The sequence below is a fragment of the Astyanax mexicanus genome, chromosome 24 (assembly GCF_023375975.1).
Source record: "Astyanax mexicanus isolate ESR-SI-001 chromosome 24, AstMex3_surface, whole genome shotgun sequence".
In the NCBI taxonomy this organism is placed as follows: domain Eukaryota; kingdom Metazoa; phylum Chordata; class Actinopteri; order Characiformes; family Acestrorhamphidae; genus Astyanax; species Astyanax mexicanus.
In genome coordinates, this window is record NC_064431.1 from 32,639,728 (window position 1) to 32,663,411 (window position 23,684).

Consider the following 23,684-nt stretch of genomic DNA (forward strand, 5'->3'; position numbering starts at 1 on the left):
CAGCTACCTGGACGTGTCCAACAAACTCTTCTCAGCAGAGGAAACTGAGCTGCTGGTTGACGCTGTGAAGGAGCTCCAGCAGCTCATTTACAGGAACAGCAATGTTATTTTATTTACTATTCTGTTAATTGTTGATGTAAAAGCGCCTGTGCTGCCAAGATAGCGATGAACGTCTGACTGTTGGCATCTGTCTAGGTTGTGTTCAGTCAGTGGAGCTCCTGTGTTTTCTGTTTTCTGTCAGATTGATAAGCACAAGTCATCAAACCACCAAAGCTGAACTGCTTGAATTTTTGCACCAGGAGTAAAGCAGCATAAAGTTATCCAAAAGCAGTGTGTAAGACTGGTGGAGGAAGAGAACATGATGCCAAGATGCATGAAATTAAAACTGTGATTAAAAAACAACAAGGGTTATTCCACCAAATATTGATTTCTGAACTCTTAAAACTCTTTATGAATATGAACTCGTTGTTTTTTGCATTATTTGAGGTCTGAAAGCTCTGCATCTTTTCTGTTATTTTAGACATTTCTCATTTTCTGTAAATAAATGCTCTAAATGGCAATCTTTTTATTTGGAATTTCGGAGAAATGTTGCAGAAGGAAGGCGTTAAAATACACCGATGGCGTGGGGTAAGGAAGGGTTCTATATTTTTGCTTTTTTTCACTAAATTGAAAAATGTTGCAGTAAATGAAAATGGTAATGGGATCTGAGTGATGCTCTGTTTTTTTGTTTCTCAGTTTCTCACCTTGTCTCTCATTCTGTCAGTCCACTCCTGGATCAGATTCCTCCCGTCTTTGCGTGTCCCGCTGTGCTTCTTCTCTCCGGGGTATTCCACGTCCGACGTGTTCTTGGGCAGCATGTATTTACGTCCTCCGCCCATAATTACCTGTCCATCCAGATCCAAGAGACAAAAATCAGAACTCGGACCTCTCAGAGCATTAATCACACACCCAACTGGCTTTCAGAGTCAGAGAATAAACAGACGACACTGTGAGAGAAATGGTCGTCCAATCGGTTCGTTTTTTTTAAATTACAACGTTAAAGAGAACAGAATGGTTATCTAGACTCCACAGCATCACTGTATAAAACTCTAATATAGGGAACAGAAATGAATGGTCCACTAATCTCTATATCATATTTACATTATATAGGAACACTAGTTACAACATAATTACACAATTTCCTACATAGTAAATGAATAATAAAGTGATCTATCAGACTATGAAAGAACACATAAGGAATCAGGAAGTAACTTAAAACAGGTTAACAGTTAAACAAACCTAAAAAATACATATATCTAAATGCGTTTAGGTGCTCTTATTTTGCTCTTATCTTAGAGGTAACTTCTGCTCTTCCTTTCCTGGGGTGGTCCTGATGAGTGCCACTTCCATCATTATAATGTTTTGATGAATTTTTTTTTGAGTACACTTCCAAAGTTCCTGAATTTCTTATTTTTCGGATTACATGAACTTTATTTTTTCTTAAAGTATTTTTTTATTTCTTTATTTACTTGAGTAGTTGTTGCTTCTCATAATCTGGATTCGAACATTACTCAAATATTCGCTATTCACTGTATACCTGTAACTCTACCTCTTCACTGCTTTACTTTAACTGATGCTCTCAAACTTTACATTAAGAGACACGAAATTCAAGTAATTAACTCTTGATGAGTTCAGCACAGCTGTTAACTGAAAGCCTGAATTCCAGGTGACTCTACCTCATAAAGCTGACTGAGAAAATCCAGCTGGCTCCAAAGCATCTTTGACCTAATGTAAATTCTTTTTCAATCCCACAATTTGCCACTCTCAATCCTCAGTAGCCAATGATATTATTTGTGGACACTGGGAAATGGATAAAATATCGATATTGTGATATATCGCTTTTAATTTATTTTGTTTGCGATTAGTTATCGATATATGGCATCCAAAATAGAAAACGTTAGTTAATCACAAAAAAAAAATGTGTACTTCTGTTTATTATTAGTTAAATCCAATCAAAGTTATTATTATTATTATTAATATTATTTAGTAGTAGGGCTGGGGCGACGCGTCGACATAATCGACGTCATCAATTACGAAAATACATCGATTTGCATAACGCGCGTCGGCGCGTCGTAAACATGGCGGTGCCTGTGGAGAGCATGGACTCCGGAGAGCGATCTCCAGCTACAAAAAAACGCCAGCGGGCATCTAAAGTTTGGGAGCATTTCACGCAAAAGGGCAACAATGTGGTCCTCTGCCATATGTGCAAAATGGGGATGGTCTATCACAGTAGCACAACTGCTATGCAGGAGCACTTGAAGCGCAAACATCCAGGAGCACTATGTCAACAGAGTCACACAGTAGTTACCGTTTACATCAGGGTCTCCGCGGGTGTCCTTAAAAAGACTTAAGGCTGTCTACCAAAGGTTTTAAACCTGCCACAGGCAGAAATTATACAGTTTTGGTTTATATTTGTGCATGGCATTTCGCAGTTTCCAGAAACAGTAGCATTATTCATAAGTTCAGGTGTTTAGCTAAGCTAGCTGCCTTAAGTTATTTTAGCTAGCGCCGTCGGCGCTGCGGTGTTACACCGTTTTCTGTCACCGTCGGAATTTTGTGACCAGTGCTCACGGTTATGAGCGTTCATTGGCAAAACGGAAGCTTTCTATACCTACACCTTACCCTCAGCCCTAAACTTAACTGTTTTGGCCAGTCGGGGTAAACATTAGAAACGAACACGTTTCGAATCGGCCAGTGCACCGGTCTGCTGAGAACTACTTGCCAGTGGTCACAAAATCTAGCGGTCACAGAAAACAGTGCAACACACGGTTGTGGTGTATGGGAGCTTATCCATTTTTAGCGTAATAGATCTAAACAACGTGTTGTACATGTAAGTGATTATAAGTATGGGGTTTGGTTTAGTAGGCTTGTGTTGTTGTTGTTGTTGTTATTATATATAAATATAGTAATTTATCGTTTGCTTTAAAACGTAAAATAATAGTTATTTAAATATGTTTCTCAATAAATAGATTAGTCGACTAATCGAAAAAAATAATCGTTAGAATAATCGTTTAAAAAATAATCGTTAGGGACAGCCCTATTTAGTAGTAATATAGTAGTGCCTAAATATGCACCCCGCCATGAAAAGCACCCCCTCTCGGCAGCACATACGCACCGTCTTTAGGTAACTTAAATTAGAAACGCGCTCCTGAGAGGAGGTGCTTTTCATGGCGGGGGTGCAAAATTCAGCGCTTTCAAAAACATATTTTTTATTTTTATTTTACACGTCTCACCCATCCCCCCGGTTCCTACGCCAATGTATACAGGACCTCTATAGTATAGTGAATAAAGACGGCTCACGTTAATGTCGGGGATGTTCTCCATCAGTTGTCGGGCGATGTCCTTGCAGCCAGCCTGCACTGCCTCAGGCGGCATCTCTCCATCCGAGTACCAGTCTCGGTCCACGCAGTGAGCGTACGCGGCGCTGGGGGTCGCGTGATTTACCCGCGTGGTCGTGACGATGCCCACAGACTTCCCTGTTATTAAAAAACACATGTACAGAAGAGTGAGTTTAAAATACTAAAATAATCCGAACTATGAAGAAAAGCATATCGTCGCTGTCCAATGAGAAACAAGGATTTATAAAACAGCAACTTTACAGGAGATTGGATTTTCTCAGTCAGCTTTATGAGGTAGAATCACCTGGAATTCAGGCTTTCAGTTAACAGCTGTGCTGAACTCATCAAGAGTTAATTACTTGAATTTCGTGTCTCTTAATGTAAAGTTTGAGAGCATCAGTTAAAGTAAAGTAGTGAAGAGGTAGAGTTACAGGTATACAGTGAATAGTGAATATTTGAGTAATGTTCGAATCCAGGTTATGAGAAGAAACAACTACTCAACTCAATAAAGAAAAGAAACAATGACTTTAGTCATTCAAGTTCAGTAAATTCAAAAAAGTATAATTTTAAGAACTTTGAAACCATCCTCAAGTGCAAAACATTGTAATGATGGAACTGGCACTCATCAGGACCGCCCCAGGAAAATATAGAAGAGCAAGAGGAGAGTTAGTAATCTCAGAAATTTAGTTCATCAAGTTTTTAACAGCTCCCCAGATAAGACAGCTCTGGACAAAATGAAGAGAGCTTGGCATCGTGTTCTCCTCCACCAGTCTTACACACTGCTTTTGGATAACTTTATGCTGCTTTACTCCTGGTGTAAAAATTCAAGCAGTTCAGTTTGGTGGTTTGATGGCTTGTGATCATCCATCTTCCTCTTGATTATATTCCAGAGGTTTTTAATTTGGTAAGATTAAAGATGCTCTCTTTTTTTTCCAGAGCTGTTCCAGACACACTTGCCATTTTTCTAAATATAGTGAACCCACAGGAGCTTTCTGTAGGTTTATTGTTTCTCTGAATGGGTTAAAAGTTTGCAGGACAGGAAATGAGCAGGATCTTTATGTGAGATCTGCTCTCAGCTCGCCAAGTTTATGGAGATATGAAGGAGGAAATTCTCTCCAGAGCTCTGAGCTGCAGTGCAGTACCTCACTCAGACCCTGCTCACCACCATCTGCTCACACTTACTGTTAGTACAGAAGCATTCGGCTCTTTAAACACATTTAGGGATCAATCAATTAATCCCTTAATCAGTCAATTAACCTCATTTTCAGTGTAGCTGAGCATTTACAAATACAGGGATTGAGAATTAGAATAAAAAAAATATTATTATTATCATAAAACTTGGTTTTATCGATGAGAAATTAAGATCAAAACAAACAAAAAAAAACGTTTTACATAATACAATAAAAACATACAAATAAATAAATTAACTAAAAAAAAAAACAAAAAAACAATAATAATACTGAAATTATTAAAAAGTAATAATAATCAAAATAAGTTAAAAAGCAATGGTACAAAACTATATAAAAGAGAGAGAGAGTAATAAAGAAAAAAGAGAAAACTAAATAAAACAATAAAGGTTAAGAATAAATAAGATGAAGTAAAACAGGTACAGTCTGTCTGAAGATTAGTTAGATATTAGTTAGATATTATTAAACCTTATTAAACCTCAATATTATATTTATTGATTCAACACAATGCAGTGGATCACTCATCACTGCTAATTTAGTGAGGTTGGACAAAAGAATTCACCAAAAAATACAGAGTAACCTATTTTAGAGATCTTTAGCCAAACCGTCAATCATGTACTGTGCACCGCGCAGCTTGATTTAGGATGTGTCAGTGTGTCTTTGCTATCATAACGACCGGAAAAGTACACCTTGTGCGTCTCGAAACACAAAGCAAAAGGCGCACTGTAAGCCTGGATAAGTTACATTTTTTTTAAATTTGAGGAAACCAGTTGCTTTAAAAGTTAAGTAATGGGTAATAAAAACTTAAGTTAGCATAACTTAGAACATCAAGTTATTACAACTAAAGGAAAAGTTCATTTAACTTTTTTTTTTTGTTATACTGTAAGACCAGATAAGTTGAGTTTACTTAACTTTTTTAAGATAGCCGATTTGCTCAATTTTTTGAGTTTAAATAACTTAAAAATTTGAGGAAACTGGTCGCGTTAAAAAAGTTAAGTAATGGGGAATGAAAACTTAACATCAAGTTATTACAACTAAAGGGGAAGTTGATTTATTTGTAAGGTAGCCCAGGGGGGGAATCACTACACACTGATGGTGAGTGTCTGTCAGAAACTGTTGGACACGCCCAGTATGCAAATAGATTGTGACAGAAGCCAATAGAAAAGAAGCTGTTAATGACAAAACAGACTAAACTCATAAACTCAGTTATTATTATAAGTTGGTTCAACTCAAAGATTTCAGTTTGAATAGTACAGTATATGAGCTCACAAATTCAGTTCAACTAACTCAAAATAGTTGAGTAATGTTTAGAAATAAAAATCCAATTTTATGTAAAACAGACTTAAATCATTTGAGTTCAAACAACGTACGGGTTTACAGTGCATGTACTAATTCTCTTAATTAATCATGAGTGTGGTTAATTTTGGGTGTAACGTGAAATAATAAACCAATCAGCTTGTCAAGTGCTCATGATTCCCTTTAAGAGTAAACCAGGTGAGCTCTGACTTTGGTGGATTGCTATTTTAACGGTGCAGCTACCTGGACGTGTCCAACAAACTCTTCTCAGCAGAGGAAACTGAGCTGCTGGTTGACGCTGTGAAGGAGCTCCAGCAGCTCATTTACGGGAACAGCAATGTTATTTTATTTACTATTCTGTTTATTATTGATGTAAAAGTTGGGTTTGCGCTGTTGAGGTGAGCAGGTGGAGGGAGTGCAAGCGACGGACGGAAAAGGATGGATGGAAAATAAACCAGACCTGCATTTGCATCCTGCTTTCACGTGTTACATCTTTTTCCCGAAGCATATTACTGGATGCATTTCAGTTTTTAAGAGTTATTTTAAAAGAATATCAGCATTAAATTAGCAAAATATTAGTATATAATTCATATTAGTGGTGTCAATCACTTAAAAATGAATTAAAATCATGATTAATTTTTTTAATGTTGGAATTATCCAGTTTTAGCGCCTCATATCTTGAATAAACTCCCGAATATGTTCGGGACTCAGACAGTCTCAATCTTTAAGTCTAGACTGAAAACGTACTTGTTTAGTTTAGCTTTTGGTAATTAATGTTTTATCTACATGGACATAGAAAATTGGGTACCACTTTAAAATAAGGCTACCTTTATAAAGGGTTTATAAATGGTTTACAATTAGTTTATTAATGGTTACTAATTAGGTTGTAAATGCCTTAAAAATCATTAATAATCAGTTATAACACATACATAGAAAGGGCAACAATGACCTGTTGTTTGCGAAATAGTGAACTATATTACACAGCCATCTACATTGTTGCCCTTTCTACATGTGTTATAACTGATTATTAATGATTTTTAAGGCATTATTTTTAAGGAATAAGGACGGTGGAGTGGGTGGATGCCAGATTTTCAGGGAGCCTCCGTGTCTATGTTACCTTCTGGCTCTCTCCCTTTAGTTAATAAATGAGATGAGTTCAGCACAGCTTCAGCTCATAAAGAATGTAAAATATAAAATTTGTTGCAGTAAATACTCATTAATATAGTAGATGAATAAAAAAATCGACTATAATCGAAACTAAAATCATCGAGTAAAGAAAAAGAAGAATGTGAGTTTGTATTCAGTATTAAAGAAGAAGGGCATTCACGCCGTGTCCTAATAGCTGATTTAAAGGTGGAAAATAAAAATTAATGATGCGTTTTATCAGAGCGAAAGCCCTTCACTGAGAGCGGAGGAGAATGGAGTTACTGGAGCGGAATTCATGACGTGTCCGGACAGCTGAAAGATCCGGCGAGAATGAGCTTTTAGAGGCTCGCTGTGAGGCTGAAAGGACAGAAACGATGGTAGGGCTAATCAAAGTCAAAGCCCTGAACTGACCTGAGAACAGAGCTGCACACGGCAGAGAAACACAGCTGGAGAAAAGAGCGGCTTACACCAATATATTACAGTTTTGGACATTTTTATTTAGTTTTAATTTTTTTATGATTTTTTTTTCTTTTCAAGTATTAATATTTATTTAGTTCTCATCTTGTTTTCGTCATAGTTTTCGTTAATGAAATTAACACAAATCAACACACAGACGTTCATCGCTATATTGGCACGTCCCCAACCCCTCATATACCGTTTGTTACAAAGCAGTGCAAAAACATAAAGCCTAAAATTACTAAAATATAAGCGGGAGGCCGGCGCTCAGAGGAAGCAAAATTGGCCCTGCTCCCTCCGGGTGGGTACAGTCGATGGTGCTCTCTCCCCACATCACTCCTAGGGTGATGCCCACAACACAGTGCATCTGTGAGCTGATGTATCTGAACCGAGTCGCTGTAGGCGCTTTCCTCCAAGCGTTAGCGCTCTGATGCTAATCAGTAATGCTACAGCATCAGCAGCAGCTCGAAAAGAAGCGGTGGCTGACTTCACATGTATCAGAAGAAGCATGTGTTAGTCTTCACCCTCCTGGTGTGTTGGGGCATTTTTAGTGATAAGGGGAGTCCTAATGAGTGGGTTGGGTAATTGGCCGTGTAAATTGGGGAGAAAATGCAGCAGAAAGGATCAGATCACTGTTAAATCTCCGGTTAAGTGTGTAAAGATCTCTGAATGTTGTGTGTTTGTGTATTTTCTCTCCTGGTCTGGAGGTCAGTGTGTGGGAGGGAGGTTACCTGATTCTTTAGCCCATTTCAGGATGGAGGTGACCTCGTTGCCGCGGGTGGTGTTGCACTGGCCCCTGACGGCGGCGGCGCTGACGCCCACCGTGCCCTCGTTGGCCTTCACGCCGCACAGATACGCGGTGGCGGTGCCGGCGCTGTCGGGAACCTGGGCGTTAGTGTTGTAGGTCTGCAGAAAGAACAGCACAGTTTCAGCTGAGCTAAAGACAGACCGGGTGATGGAGGTCAAGAAGCAAATTTACATTTACAGATATAAAAATCACGACCTGATAAAACTACTGCAACTAGAACCACTGTATAAAAGTCTTTATAGACTAGTCAGTTCACAGAATTTGGAGATTATTCCCCAAAAATCATGTAATATCATCATATTACAGGGTATTTTTGCAATCAATAACGACATTCTGGATGATATTAAACTTATTAAACAACCTAGAAAGACGCGAACACTCAAAAGTTCATCGCTATCTTGGCAACAATTCCCCGACCCCCATACAGCATTCGTTACGTAGTAGTGCAAAAACCCAACTTTTACATTAACAATAAACCAAATATAAAATAAAATAACACTTCCGTTCCCGTAAATAAATAAAAAGTAATTTAATTTCACAACTCTGCAGTGAGCGTTGCTGTTTTTTAAATGCATCACCAGGTTCTTAAGTAATTTCCAGATTAGAATAATCTCACAAATTAACACGTTAACACTGACAGCTCTAGGTAAAGGATTTTCCTTTTTTTTTTTTTTTTACAAAACTTTCCTTTTTGAACAAAGAAAAAAAAAACGAAAAGCTAAGCTAAGCTAAGCTAAGTAAACTAAACTGTAACTGTAATTCTTAAAAAAACATTTTCTTTTAAAGTAAAACGAGTTCTGGATGTTAATCTACACACATTTATCTCCTGAAAACTGTTCATTTGTGTGAATAAAATGCTTTTGTTTATTTACAGAAAGCTTAGATTTCCCAGATTTCCACTAAGGCTGGAGCAGCAGCAGCATTAGCATTAGCATTAGCATTATCCGCAGTTAGAACCCTGAGTGTTCCGGTAACTCAGGGTAATATTAGCTAGTGGTTTGTCCCAAGTAGTTTGTTTTAAAGCGGTAAACACGCAGACTACAGTCTAATATACTCAACTCTGAACGGTGAAAGAGCTAGCGTTTAGCGCTGTGGTTAGCAGCTAATGCTATTACTGCTCCAGCCTTGGTGCTGGAGAAACTTTACTGAAACTCCTTTCAGATTGTAAGGATTTACTGCTCCTTACAACCTGACTGGTAGAATTCATACATAAGTAGCATTGGATTATAAGGCGCACTTATGATTTTTGGGAAAATTAAATAGTGCAAGTTACACTATTATAAATACAAAATCTTTAGGTAAATATTTGAATTCCCTCATTCCCTAATAACACTGTTAGAGACCTATTATACCTCCTTTTAGGCGAGCCATCAACCGCTCTGCTCATTACAGCTTGATTTAGGGTGTGTTAGTGTCTTTGTGTCTTTGCTATCGTAACCACGAGAAAAGTACAGCTTGCGCGAGGTTTAAAATATGCAAAACGGCATGTACTAATTCTCTTAATTAATTATGGGTGTGGTTAATTTTGGGCGTAACGTGTAATAAAACCTTTTAATCATGGTAATTACAAAATCAAATTAATTGTGTCTTAATTCATTCAATTCATTCAATTTCTGCGATTAGGTTTCAAAAATAATATGGTGTAATTGGAATAACAGTAATTGCGGTGTATTAAGGGTTAAAACTACAGTATTTAATTGGATGCTGCAGGTTTTATTCAGCATCTCTGAGCGATACAGCCTGAATGAAGCCTCGGCTCACAGTGCAGCGGCGTCTCAGAGCGGATTACCAGCGCAAAGGAAAGGCATGATGGGATAATGTGGCGTGAACTGGACCTTAGAGAGAGAAACGTAGGGGAATTTATCCATCTCCAGCTGAACCTCCTCTCCGTACTGACCACTCAGCTGACCCTTCAGAATCCGGGCCGCCGTCACCGTCGGAACGCCCATCCCTGCAGAAAAACAGCATCAGCGAAGGGTTAATCTCCAGCGTCTCCACTGTAAAACTCTCAGCACTCCACAAAACATCAATTTTTATGGCTTTTTGAGACTTTTGATGGACCTGAAATGACCAGCTGTCATCCAGACACTTTACCGGACTGACACTGAGAGTTTCTTAAAGCCACAGAAAAAAAATATACACTAGAATAGAGAGAGAAAGACAGAGAGAGAAAGACAGAGAGAGAGAGAGAGAGAGACAGGCTGACAGAGAAAAACATGTGAAAAGCTAATAGTGTCAGTTAGGTGTGGGACAATATATCAGTACTGTGATATATCGTATGATTTCTAATGTATCATACTGTATCGATATCAATATCGAAATGTGGATTTTTCTTAGAAACATCATTTAAATTCGCCCTTTAATTTGCCTTTCTAAAGTTACTGCTTCGCAACTCCACATGGTGGCGCTATAATCAAATAAATAAGGTTAATTAAGCTGTAGTGAAGAATATTGGTTGTTAATTTATATGAAACTAACACCAATAAATCCATAATTCCTGGTATTTTCGAGGTAGGCAAGCTGTGAACTGTGCACTGTGCACCTTAATTTAGGACGTGTCGGTGTGTGTCTTTGCTATCGTAACCACAGGAAAAGTACACATTGCGCCGAAAAGAAACACAATGCAAAAGGCATGTACTAATTCTCTTAATTAATCAAAATAATAATAAACCAATAAATCAGAGTGTCTCTTGCTGTTCATCATTCACTTTAAGAGTCAGGTGAGCTCTGATTTTGGCGGATTGCTATTTTAACGGTGCAGCTACCTGGACATCTCCAACAAACGCTTCTCTTAAAGCAGAGGAAACTGAGCTGCTGGTTGACGCTGTGAAGGAGCTCCAGCAGCTCATTTACTGGAACAGCAATGTTATTTTATTTACTATTCTGTTTATTGTTGTGTTGCTAAGATAGCGATGAACGTCTGACTGTTGGCGTCTGTCTAGGTTGTATTCAGTCAGTGGAGCTCCTGTGTTTTCTGTTACCAAGATAAACAATCAAAACTCCAGAAATGTACCTGAACACACCTCATTTCATAACCAGAACACCACGCCCATCAGTGTAGATATATTCAGAAGCTCTGCTGCTGTTTAAACCAGACAGGAGGAAAATAGGAGTGAAAATAGAGTGTTCGTGGGGTGTGAGATAGCAATGAGCATCCTGACACACCTTGCACAGGGTGTAAGATAGGGTCCTTATATATAAATAATAGTGTGTTGGATAAAATACATAAAATAAATGGAAGAAAAGAGTAAATATCTGGGATCAGTGGCGTTCCCCTGAGTACTGATTCTTTACACCTGTGTCTAATGACTCTGTTTTAATCATATCTTTCTCTTTGCAAAGTATTGCCAACCCTGTGATTGCATACTGAATGTTTTATTCTTGTTTCCTGACTCTCTATATTTGGTTATTTTACTAATAATTATACTAAAAAAATATATATACAAAAATTATACTAAAGATTTACCATCTCCGAGGAAGAGGATCAGGTTCTTGGCGATGTTCCTGTTGGGCTCCTGAAGGGTCAGTGCACTCCTCAGGGTCCGCTGAGCCCAAGCGTTCCAGAACCCGGGATCCTTTTCTTGTTCTGAAGAACACGAGAACACATTTCACTTTATTTAAAATATAAAATTAACCTTTTTCTATTTGTGAAAAAAACACATTAATCTTAAAAGTATGATAAAAATAAAAATAATAAATACTAGTATTTAATATACTGTATTTTTGTGAGGGAGACTTGTGCTGATAAACTTCCTGGCAAACAGACTACAGTCTTTTTTACTTTATTATAATTTTAGCGCTGTCAGCATGTTAATGTGTTTGATTAATCTTTAAAAACTTAACATGATTATTAAATATTTGATTTTTGTAACACAAATTAATCACGTCTCCAAGTTTGATTTACTGCAGAGCTTTACTGCAGTTGCTGGCATGTTGTTGAAGGTGTGGAATATGGAGCTAGAGTTCATTACCACCGTTGAATCATAATTAATAATTACCAATTATTAAGTATCAGCATTTATTGTTTATTTCTAAGACACTAATAATATAAATTTCATTTAATTTACTATGCAATCTAACAGTGATTATTTTATTTACGGAATTATATTTATATGAATTTAAATTCTCATTAATAAAAGCAAACACTGGCGAAGATCACAGAATTTGGTTGTGATTAATCTGATTATTTCTTTATCAATTGACACCACTAATTCTAATATCTCAGGGTAGTTTTAATACTTTTTAGGAGTCTATATTTTAGCATAAACATAAAAAAAAATGATCTTCTGAACATGATGCAGTGTTTACATTGCTGTTTAAATAAATAAATGCATTATTATATTTATCACATAATCACATGACAGCAGTAGTAAATGTGTTTCCTATTTTTGTGATGAGTTCCCATTATCTTGTCGTTTGCACACTAAGCTTCATCCATTGTTTTGTCGTTATCATGATTCTCCAGTCCTGTATTTCTCTGTACAGTTTGTCCTTTTCCTTCTGCTTATCTAACTGTGGTTTTAACCCCTTGCTTGTTGTTTTGGCCTTTACTCTACTCTTTTTCAAAGTTTTCATGTGTTTTTATGATTTATGACAATTCTGTTATACTGTACTATATCTGAGCTTACTGACAAGCCAACAAAAATCAGCAGAAGTACGTAACCTAGCAACCAGATTAGTGCCCGTTCCACCAGTAGAGAAATTACACATAAAAATGAGAAACATCTAAATCAGTTTTTTATTAAAACTACTTGTCATATGGGTGTTTCTTTAGCTTAGCCACCCAGCTAGTGTATTCATTTGCCATGTACAGTTTTGAACATTGACATGTGGGAAAATAGGAAAATATTTTTAAAGATTGCTTGAGTTTATATGAATCAACATACTTATAATCTAATAAATATTATAATGAAGAAACTATAGGATTTTGGCTCTTGCTCATGAATATTCATACATGCAAACATATCGCCTCTGATTGGCTAACAGCACTGCGACACAAGGAGGCAGCGAGACGGACAACAGTTAGAAATGTTTTAAAATAAAGACATTTTTTTACACTAATAACAGTTTTTGCAATGTCATATGTTACTTAACAACATGTGTAATAATACCCTTCTAAGTGCAGTTCAGCCACTGACCTAGTCTTAGAGTCTCTCAGAGTAAAATGCCAAATTCACCGGAGATCCTATTTAAACCTATAGTTACACACAGAGGTGGGTAGTCCAGGTCCAGAAAGTAAAAAAATCCACCCCGGGGTTTAATTTTTACTTTTAACTAGTGTGAACAGAACTGTTCTAAACAGCTAAACACCTACCTATCTCAATTGTACTTGGCTGGTGGTGTTTTTCCTCCATAGACTAATTCTAACCATTTGTTTCTTGGCTCTGAATTACTGGGTAAAGTATATAAACACTGATGTGTTATTCGCACAAATAACACAGGAATGAACTGCATGCTGTTGCTAGCGCTGTTAGTTATCTCCTATCTGACGAGACGGCGTCGCTGATTGGCTTCAGCTCTGCCTGAGGGCGGTCCCGAGCCGAGGTGGGCGGGGCCATAAATACTAATTCACGGGTTGATGTAGGCACGGTGCTTTTCCTGATCGACTCGTTTTTTTCCCTAAATATTATCTTATTTTACTAGCTGCTGCAGACAATGAGGAAGAGGTTGAGGAAGAGTTTCATCATGTGCAGCATCATAAACAACTCTGTAGAGAGACCCACTGTATTTCAGAATACAAAACAAGAAAAAGAGGATTTTAGAGGAATTACGTCTTTAACAAAAGTGTCGCTATTACAGTATAACAGTATCTCATTCATAAAAACACACTGCTGTCCAAATACGGAATGACCACAAACAACAGAGCTACAATTACAGAGTCAGACCTGTTCATCTCTTCCTTTCTTTCTTTATCAAATTCTAAATCTAGAACCTCTAATGTTCTCCATCCCCAAAACAAGCCCAAAATCATGTGATTCATCCCTCAGAACAGGAGACGTGATGACCGCGAGAGTCCCGCTCTGTTCAGAGAGTAATAAAGGAAACACAGAGACAGTAACAGCAGTGTCTCGAGCTCATGAGCTTCTTATCCTGTAACAGGATAAGGACGGCTGGGTGAGACCATCTCATCTCACTCAACACACTTAATCCTGAAGAGATTTACTTATTTTTATTATATTCCATATTTTAGTATCGAAAATAAAATTCAAATTCATATAAACATATGTAGACTTCTACATACTTCTTTTTTTTTTTTTTTTTAGTTTTTTCCTACATTGTAAATGAATTCATCTCTAAAGTTATGTTTTCTTTATTTAGTCTTGTAGTTTTGTAGTTCTTGCTTCTCATAACCTGGATTCGAACATTACTCAAATGTTCACTATTCACTGTATACCTGTAACTCTACCTCTTCACTACTTTACTTTAACTGATGCTCTCAAACTTTACATTTTTTCAAGAATTATTGTGATAAACAAATTGTGTATACATTATACATATAATTGTCATTTTAAAACAAATTCATATATTTCATATAACAATAATACACTAGCAAAGGCAACTACACTCTTTAATAGCCTTGAACTTTTAATTATTAAAAATATTAATTAAATATTTATTAAAAATGTAAAAAATATAATGTATGTTAAATGTTTGTTTGTGTAGATATTTAATTGCCATTATATTAGTTAAATATCACTTCAGTTTCTGAATCAGTTTCTGAATCAGTTTCTCTGATTTTGCTATTTATAGGTTTATGTTTGAGTAAAATGAACATTGTTGTTTTATTCTATAAACTACAGACAACATTTCTCCCAAATTCTAAATAAAAATATTCTCATTTAGAGCATTTATTAGCAGAAAATGAGAAATGTCTGAAATAACAAAAAAAAAAAGATGCAGAACTTTCAGACCTCAAATAATGCAAATAAAACAAGTTCATATTCATAAAGTTTTAAGAGTTCAGAAATAATCAATATTTGGTGGAATAACCCTGGTTGGTTTTTAATCACAGTTTTAATTTAATCTTGGCATCATGTTCTCCTCCACCAGTCTTACACACTGCTTTTGGATAACTTTATGCTGCTTTACTCCTGGTGCAAAAATTCAAGCAGTTCAGTTTGGTGGTTCGATGGCTTGTGATCATCCATCTTCCTCTTGATTAAGAGTTAAAGTGTGTTTGTGATTATTTAATTGAACTCACCTGGAAACTGAGGTTTTCCTGAACCTCTACACACCAGGCAGGTGAGGAGGAGTGTGATGACCTTCATCGTTCTGACTTCAAACCACCGTCTTCCAAACCCCTGCTGCATTTCTCCACCCAGAGAACTAAAATTACACGAGTCTGGACCTGAAACCAGAATATAAAGATGCTGTTATAAAAATATTTCTCATTATCTTAAGATTGTATGAGTATACACTAATACTGCTGTAGCATTATTAATATAAACAATCACGGTACTTGATACTCAATATTTTAACAATACTCCATGTTCTCAGAAAGTGTAGCATCTCAAAAAATTTGAATAGCATTGAAATGCTATAGCATATGAGTGAAATTTACTCAGAAAAGGCAGCAAATTCTTTGGTAAACAAACAAATGCTACGTTAATGCTAAGTTAGCTAAGCTAGCATAGCATTATTATCCTAGTCCTGTACAGCTCATACAGATCTTTCAGCTGGAAAACAGTCAGTTTATGAAAGAGTAAAAAAAAACAGATACCACAAGAAGTGAAAAGATACAGGTGCATCTCAAAAAATTAGAATATCATTACAAAGTAACTTTACTTCAGTAATTCAATTGAAGTATTGAGGTATATTACCAGTCAAAAGGTTTGACATACTTAAGAGTTCAATGAATGTTTTTGAATTACAGTTTTGGAATAGGAATTTCTTAAAAAAAAGAATATTATATACATGATGCTGTTTAAAAATGTAATAAAATAAGTTTTAAAAGGGCTATTTATGTTATTCCATGGTGAAAAAAGTGGCAAAATAAATGAAAACCTTTTTTTTATCCATATTGCTGGATATGACCTACATTTGAACAAAAGCATTTGTTGCTCTAGAAATACTACTTTTTACATTCTAAAACATGTATAATTTATTATTATATATAAAAGTACAGCTCTGGGAAATATAAAGAGATCACTTCAGTTTCTGAATCAGTTTCTGAATCAGTTTCTGAATCAGTTTCTGAATCAGTTTCTCTGATTTTGCTATTTATAGGTTTATGTTTGAGTAAAATGAACATTGTTGTTTTATTCTATAAACTACAGACAACATTTCTCCCAAATTCCAAATAAAAATATTCTCATTTAGAGCATTTATTTACAGAAAATGAGAAATGACTGAAATAACAAAAAAGATGCAGAGCTTTCAGACCTCAAATAATGCAAAGAAAACAAGTTTATATTCATAAAGTTTTATCAATATTTGTTCTCCTCCACCAGTCTTACACACTGCTTTTGGATAACTTTATGCTGCTTTACTCCTGGTGCAAAAATTCAAGCAGTTTAGCTTGGTTTAATGGCTTGTGATCATCCATCTTCCTGGATTTTATATTGTTTTTATTGAATTAGGTAAAATCAAAGAAACTCATCATTTTTAAGTGCTCTCTTATTTATTTTCCCTGAGCTGTACATCTTTTATATATGATTCAGGACCTCTAGAAAACATTAGATCACTAGTATGTTTCCTTTTCTTTCTCTCTCTCTTCTTAAAGTGTTTCTGTTTTGCAGATATGAAGTTAAATTTGCACAGTGATGATATTCTAACCTCTATAATGAATATGTAATGAATTTTACAGCCTTAGGGAAGTTCTAAATCCAGTGCAAAGGTGAGAAACAGCCTGTATTTTAATGAGGCTCAATACATACAGATATCTTACTGCACTGAAATGATGCTGAAAGCAATAAAGCACTGAAACGCAGGAAATCGGGATGGAGAAACATAATAAACACGACTGACTGAAAGGAAAAACAGAATGTAAATGTTTAGAAGGAAATAAACAGCAGAGTCAGTCTGAGCTCCAGCCGAGCGACGGCTCTTAGAACCAAACCAAACACAGCAAAATAATGATGCTATCCTATATACTAATCCTTTATTATGTTTTAAATACATAACATAGCTTACAGGGTATCTGCTTCTATGGGAGAATTAAGATTTAAGCGTATTTAAGATTTTTTAATGCCTCTCAGTGACAAAATTAAGACTAAATACTAAATTAATGGCTCAAACCATAGACTATATACAGCTGGACAGAGCATCGTCTCTCAAAAGTGAAGCCACCACAGGTCGGGCGCCCCCTGCTGTTCGGTTTCAGAAAGCCGTGTAACTCCACCCATCCCCATAGGTTTCAATGGCAAAACAGAACAACTTTCAATCACGTTTTTTTTCTAATATACTGTAATTCTACCTCCATTATTTAAATGCAGCAGCTAGTGTAACCTCTGCTTATATTGTCAAATTTTTATATCCCCACAGAATTCGTTTATTAAAACGTTATTCTGCTCTATTCAAAAAAGGTGTGGTTATTGTAAAAGGGCTGGTTATGGGCGGGACCAATAACCAATAACTGCTCTGCAGCCTGTGACCTCGAGGCAGCCCTCGGGGGCGGGGTTATTTAAATGAGTAGGCTGTCTCTCCACAGTCTTTCTCACTCCTCTGGTCTCTACTGCGCAGAATCGGGTTTCAGAATCGCCAACATGGCGGAAGATTTTGTCTTCATTTTCATTGAATGAATGGGAATGGTGACACGGCGTCCATCTTTTTTTACAGGCTCTGGCTCAAATAAACTGATTTGTACCTGATTTATCAATTTTATCATTATTATTAAGAAGAAATAAAAGTGTACAGCATGTATTTCAAGTCAAATAAAGTGTAAAGTTGTAAAGTTGTAAAGTTCAGAGTCCTGCCTGCTCAGGACTCTGAACTTTACAACAAAGACTCCATTTCCCAGAATGCTCTCTTACTGGACTTCCTTGATCTAGTGACGCTACAGCGTTCACGCTCGCCGAGCTTCTGATTGCTCACACCTGGACTGCCTTGTATAAATACCCCCTGTTTCCTTTGTTCTTTCGCCAGATGTTGAATCTAGCTTGCTAGCTCTTCTACTAAGCATTTCTTTTGATTGTTTTTTTTTTGTTTTTCCGACTTCTTTTTGCAAATTTTTGACTACTCTTTTGCTTCGCCCTTTCTATCGTTTGTTGTCAGATACCTGGTGTATAATAAATAGTGATACAATTGTAATACTCTAATAATTAAATGTATTATAATTTTACTGTAAGCATATTTAAAATATGGAGGCACATACATAAAGTAGCTTATATGTTTAAATGTTACTTAAGTATAGTATATTTAAAATAGTTCTATTTTCTTTAGTGCAGTTAAGAACGCTTAGCACAATTTTAAAAAGTAAGACTTTTGTACTATTTTTATACAATTAAAGTATAATAAGTACAAAATTATACTTTAATTGTATATATTTTAATTGTATATATTTTTATATTTTATATTGATTTTATATTTATTTCTTTTTATTTCTATTTATATATCTATTTCACCCCCACCACTACTGCACCTTGTTCTGTCTCATGTATGTCTGTGTCCCTGCTGCTGTATTGTACACATAGTGTCTCCCCTTTTTCTTTATTTTTCTTTATTATCCATTATCTGTACTTGCTGTAAAATTGGGAAGGAGAGTAACGTAATTTCAATTCTATGTATGTCCTGTACATATGCAGCATTGACAATAAAACTACTTGACTTGACTTGACTTGAAAAAAACTTGTTCCATTTTATCACTCTTTAAATATACTGATTAATAATGTGACTACACTGCAAAAAAAAAAAAAAACATTGGCAAAAACTAGACAAAATATACGTAAATTGAGACGTAAATGCCTAAATTAAGGGGTGAGCAAATTGTTCTTAGTAAGATTTTTTTAAATAAGCAATCACAAAATATCAAAATAAGTGAAATAAGCCTAAATCAAGCAAAATACCTTATTTATTGGTTATTTATGTGTACACAAGGATCAGAATAACTTGACTAGTAACTTTTTGCGCTTGTTTTGGGTTCAAATTATTCAAAATAAGGTGAAATAAGATTTATTGCCTTGAAATTAGATCATTTCACTTTTTAAGGTTTTTAAGAGTTTTAAGGCAACAGATCTTATTTTCTTCTCTGATAAGACTTTTTTGTCTTATTAAGCATTGTACGTTTTAGATTATTTTTGAAATAATGATTTTTTTTTAATTACTCAGTCTAACTTAGATTGTCATCTTATTTCACGTAATTTAAACAAAAAAATAACACAAAAAGTCATCAATCAAGATATTCTAATTCTTGTTTTTCAAATCTGTGATTTATGTTCTATGATTTATGATTTATGATTACTTTACTTATTTCGAGACTTTGTGATTACTTTTTTTTAAAGAAATCTTACCAAGAATAATTTGCTTACCCCATTGGCAGAGTTTTTTGCTTAATATAAGCATATATGTCTAAATTTACATATATTTTGTCTAGTTTTTTACCACTGGATGTTTTGCAGTGTAGTATATACTTACTTATAATCTACTCTTTTCAGTACTGTTTTCTACAATAAAGCAATTTTACTGTGTTAAACTAATAACAGGGACTCGCCCCGGCCCACCCACCCCGTAATCGGACTGTAACAGGTTAAAGGAGATAAAGTGTCTGAATAAATTGATAGGTAGGACAGAGTTAATTAGCTGATAAGCTACATTAGCAGTGTTAGAATGGGGTTAGAAACGCTGCGGTAATGAAAATACAGGCCGGCGTTCAGCACTCGCTCTCACTGACGCTCCCCTTCGCTTCTTACTGAAGGTCACTGTAATGAGATTGAGTGCCACTGCACAGAGGAGTTTAATAGGCATGACAAAGCTGATTAACTGGACACCCCTCCCTCCCTCCCTCTCTCCCTCTCTCCCTCTCTCTCTCTCTCTCTCTATTCACACTCTCACACTCACGATACATCCATTTATCCAACAAACCTGAGCACACCCCTCACACTTCTGCAAATATTTTAATTTTAAAAGCAAGATGGCTGATCAAAAGCCATCAAACCACCAAACTGAACTGCTTGAATTTTTGCACCAGGAGTAAAGCAGCATAAAGTTATCCAAAAGCAGTGTGTAAGACTGGTGGAGGAGGAGAACATGATGCATGAAGATGCATGAAAAAAACTGTGATTAAAAACCAATCCAATGAACTTGTTGTTTTCTTGGCATTATTTGAGGTCTGAAAGCTCTGCATCTTTTTTTGTTATTTCACACTGCAAAAAAACCCATTGGCAAAAACTAGACAAAATAAATGTACATTGAGACGTAAACGCTCAAATTAAGCAAAAAAAATCTGCCAATGGGGTGAGCAAATTTTTCTTAGTAAGATTTTTTTTAAATAAGCAATCACAAAATATCAAAATGAGTGAAATAAGCCTAAATCAAGCAAAAATACCTTATTTATTGGCTTAAATTTGTACAAAAGAATCAGAATAACTTGACTAGTAATTTTTTGTGCTTATTTTGGGTTTGATCTGAACAAGATCATATTTCTAAACATTCTTACACTCACAATGCTTAGTGTTACCAATGTATCTATTTGTATTTACAACTATATTAGCAACTTTTTAGCTCCTTAAGATTAAGAAAATTATATGTTTTAATTATTACTTAATGGTATATTAATTAAAGTTATTATAAAGTGTTCCCAAAATGACTTAGAAAGTCAATTAGTCAATTTCAAGAACTTTAAAAGTGTCCTCTAGTGCAGTCACAAATGACCATCAAAAACAGTATGATGATGATGATGATGATGATCATGATGAAACTGGCACTCATCAGGAGTGCCCCAACAAAGTAAAAGGAAGAGTTCTCTCTGTTGCACAGAGAGACAATTAACAATTTTAAGTTACTACACGATTCCTTATGTGTTCCTTTATAGTCACTTCATGAATCACTTCACTTTTCATCTTGGCATCATGTTCTCTTCCTCCACCAGTCTTACACACTGCTTTTGGATAACTTAATGCTGCTTTACTCCTGGTGCAAAAATTCAAGCAGTTCAGCTTTCAGTTTGGTAAAATCACAGAAACTCAGCATTTTTAATGCTCTCTTATTTTTTTACAGAGCTGTATTATTAAATGACATTATGTTGTTTGTACTTATTGGCCTTAAAACGACAATTATATCATTTATCGCAATAATTTATAAAGATAATCGTAACAGGTCACCTTATTGTCGTTGGTTTAAAAATGACATACTGGTACATTTAGACTTTTAACTTCTGTACCGGAGAGCCGGCTGCTTTTTGATGGCGAGATCAATGGTGAGTTTCACTATCAGTGTTGGGCAGTTACTTTGAAAAAGTAATTAGTCATAGTTACTCATTACTTCTCCAAAAAAGTAACGGAGTTACTAACAGAGTTACTCCACTATAAAAGTAAGTAGTTACCAGTAAAAGTAACTATTGCGTTATTTTTGTGTTACTGGTCCCCGTAACCCCCACTCCTCCCACCCCCCACCTTCTCAGAGCGCGTTTCATAAGCCAGATGAATAGAGTGCACGACAGCAAAGAGTGTGGTGACTCACACACACAACGCACACACACACACACACACTTGCGCCTTTGTCTATATGTTAAAAAAGCTAAAGTAACGTGCAGTAACAGGGTGTAGAAAATGGTAACAGCGTTATAGTTACAGTCAGAGTAATTAGTTAGATTACTCCTTACTGAAAAAAGTAACGCCGTTACTCCCATCACTGTTCACTACGTAGGGAAATAATACTGTATACTAGGGGTGGGCAATATTATATGGTATACAATATATCGTGATACAGAAATATCATGATATTAAAAATCCATATTGTGATAATAGGGCTGTTCTGTCTTAAAAGTAGTCTATTATTTACTGTGAAGCTTTAGGTGTATTAATTATTTTAGTTTTTCTATATCGCCAAGTATATCGTTATCGCAAAAATACCCCGAAATATCGTGATATTATTTTAGAGCCATATCGCCCACCCCTACTGTATACTGACTAGCACTATCTAAGAGCTTTGATAAATCATTCTTTACCGATTCTCCAAGACTCAGAAATGCATTGGCGCTCCAACAGGAGCCACTCTGGACGCGATGCGGCAGGTGAAGTAGCAGAGGAGCGCCAGAACCACCACGACCAGAACACCTGAGAAAAACGTCGTGACGAAAACCCGTTCCTGAGTCATAGCGTCCAAAACAGATACGATAAACCCCGCCCTTTAATTCAGACTGAGAACACTAAATAAATCCACTTTCACTCAGAGAACAGAGAGACCAGACCCTCATTCAGCCCTCTGCTGAACTACGGTACACTGGAGAATACAGAGCATAAAGAGAGAGAGAGAGAGAGAGAGAGAGAGGGATTAGGGTTAATACTGGCTCACTGGACCCAACCTAGCTGCTCCTCCATCTTTAGAAAACATCTTCATATACAGTATACATATATACAGCTCTGGAAATAATTAAGAGAGCACTTAAAAATTATAAAATTCTTTGATTTTATCAAATTGAAAACCTCTGGAATATAATCAAGAAGAAGATGGATGATCACAAACCATCAAACCACCAAACTGAACTGCTTGAATTTTTGCACCAGGAGTAAAGCAGCATAAAGTTATCCAAAAGCAGTGTGTAAGACTGGTGGAGGAGAACATGATGCCAAGATGCATGAAATTAAAACTGTGATTAAAAACCAACCAGGGTTATTCCACCAAATATTGATTATTTCTGAACTCTTAAAACTTTATGAATATGAACTTGTTTTCTTTGCATTATCTCAATCTCAATAATAACCATACTATTTTAAACCTTATTATTTCTCATTTCTAATCTAATGTTTTCAATCATTTTTAAACTCTCTTAAAAGCTCGACTGCATTGTAAAAGAGGGTCACCCTCAATGTAATCCCGAAAAAATTGTGCTGTCATTAAAATGGTATAATTGCTTAGCTATGCTACTATACAGCTCAGGAAAAAAATGAGAAACCACTTCTTTTTCTGAATCAATTTTTCTGATTTTGCTATTTATAGGTTTATGTTTGAGTAAAATGAACATTGTTGTTTTATTCTATAAACTACAGACAACATTTCTCTCAAATTCCAAATAAAAATATTCTCATTTAGAGCATTTATTTACAGAAAATGAGAAATGACTGAAATAACAAAAAAAAGATGCAGAGCTTTCAGACCTCAAATAATACAAAGAAAACAAGTTCATATTCATAAAGTAGTTTTAAGAGTTCAGAAATAATCAATATTTGGTGGAATAACCCTGGTTGGTTTTTAATCACAGTTTTAATTTCATGCATATTGGCATCATGTTCTCCTCCACCAGTCTTACACACTGCTTTT

General features: G+C 35.8%; 1 protein-coding gene across 2 annotated transcripts in view; it reads right to left on the minus strand.

Annotated features, from left to right (window-relative positions):
- alpl (alkaline phosphatase, biomineralization associated) overlaps window positions 1–23,684 on the minus strand; it is a 44,860-nt gene that overhangs the window by 12,226 nt on the left and 8,950 nt on the right. The window contains exons 1-7 of one of the 2 annotated variants that reach the window (XM_049471819.1): window positions 22,372–22,590; window positions 15,472–15,618; window positions 11,737–11,856; window positions 10,106–10,221; window positions 8,194–8,368; window positions 3,340–3,515; window positions 744–884 (exon numbers count right to left, since the gene is read on the minus strand). In XM_049471819.1, coding sequence (XP_049327776.1) covers window positions 744–884; window positions 3,340–3,515; window positions 8,194–8,368; window positions 10,106–10,221; window positions 11,737–11,856; window positions 15,472–15,580 — 837 coding nt within the window. In that variant the 5' untranslated portion in view covers window positions 15,581–15,618; window positions 22,372–22,590. Of the gene's footprint in view, window positions 1–743; window positions 885–3,339; window positions 3,516–8,193; window positions 8,369–10,105; window positions 10,222–11,736; window positions 11,857–15,471; window positions 15,619–22,371; window positions 22,591–23,684 lie in introns of those variants that run through there. The other variant, XM_022682474.2, reaches the window with a different exon arrangement.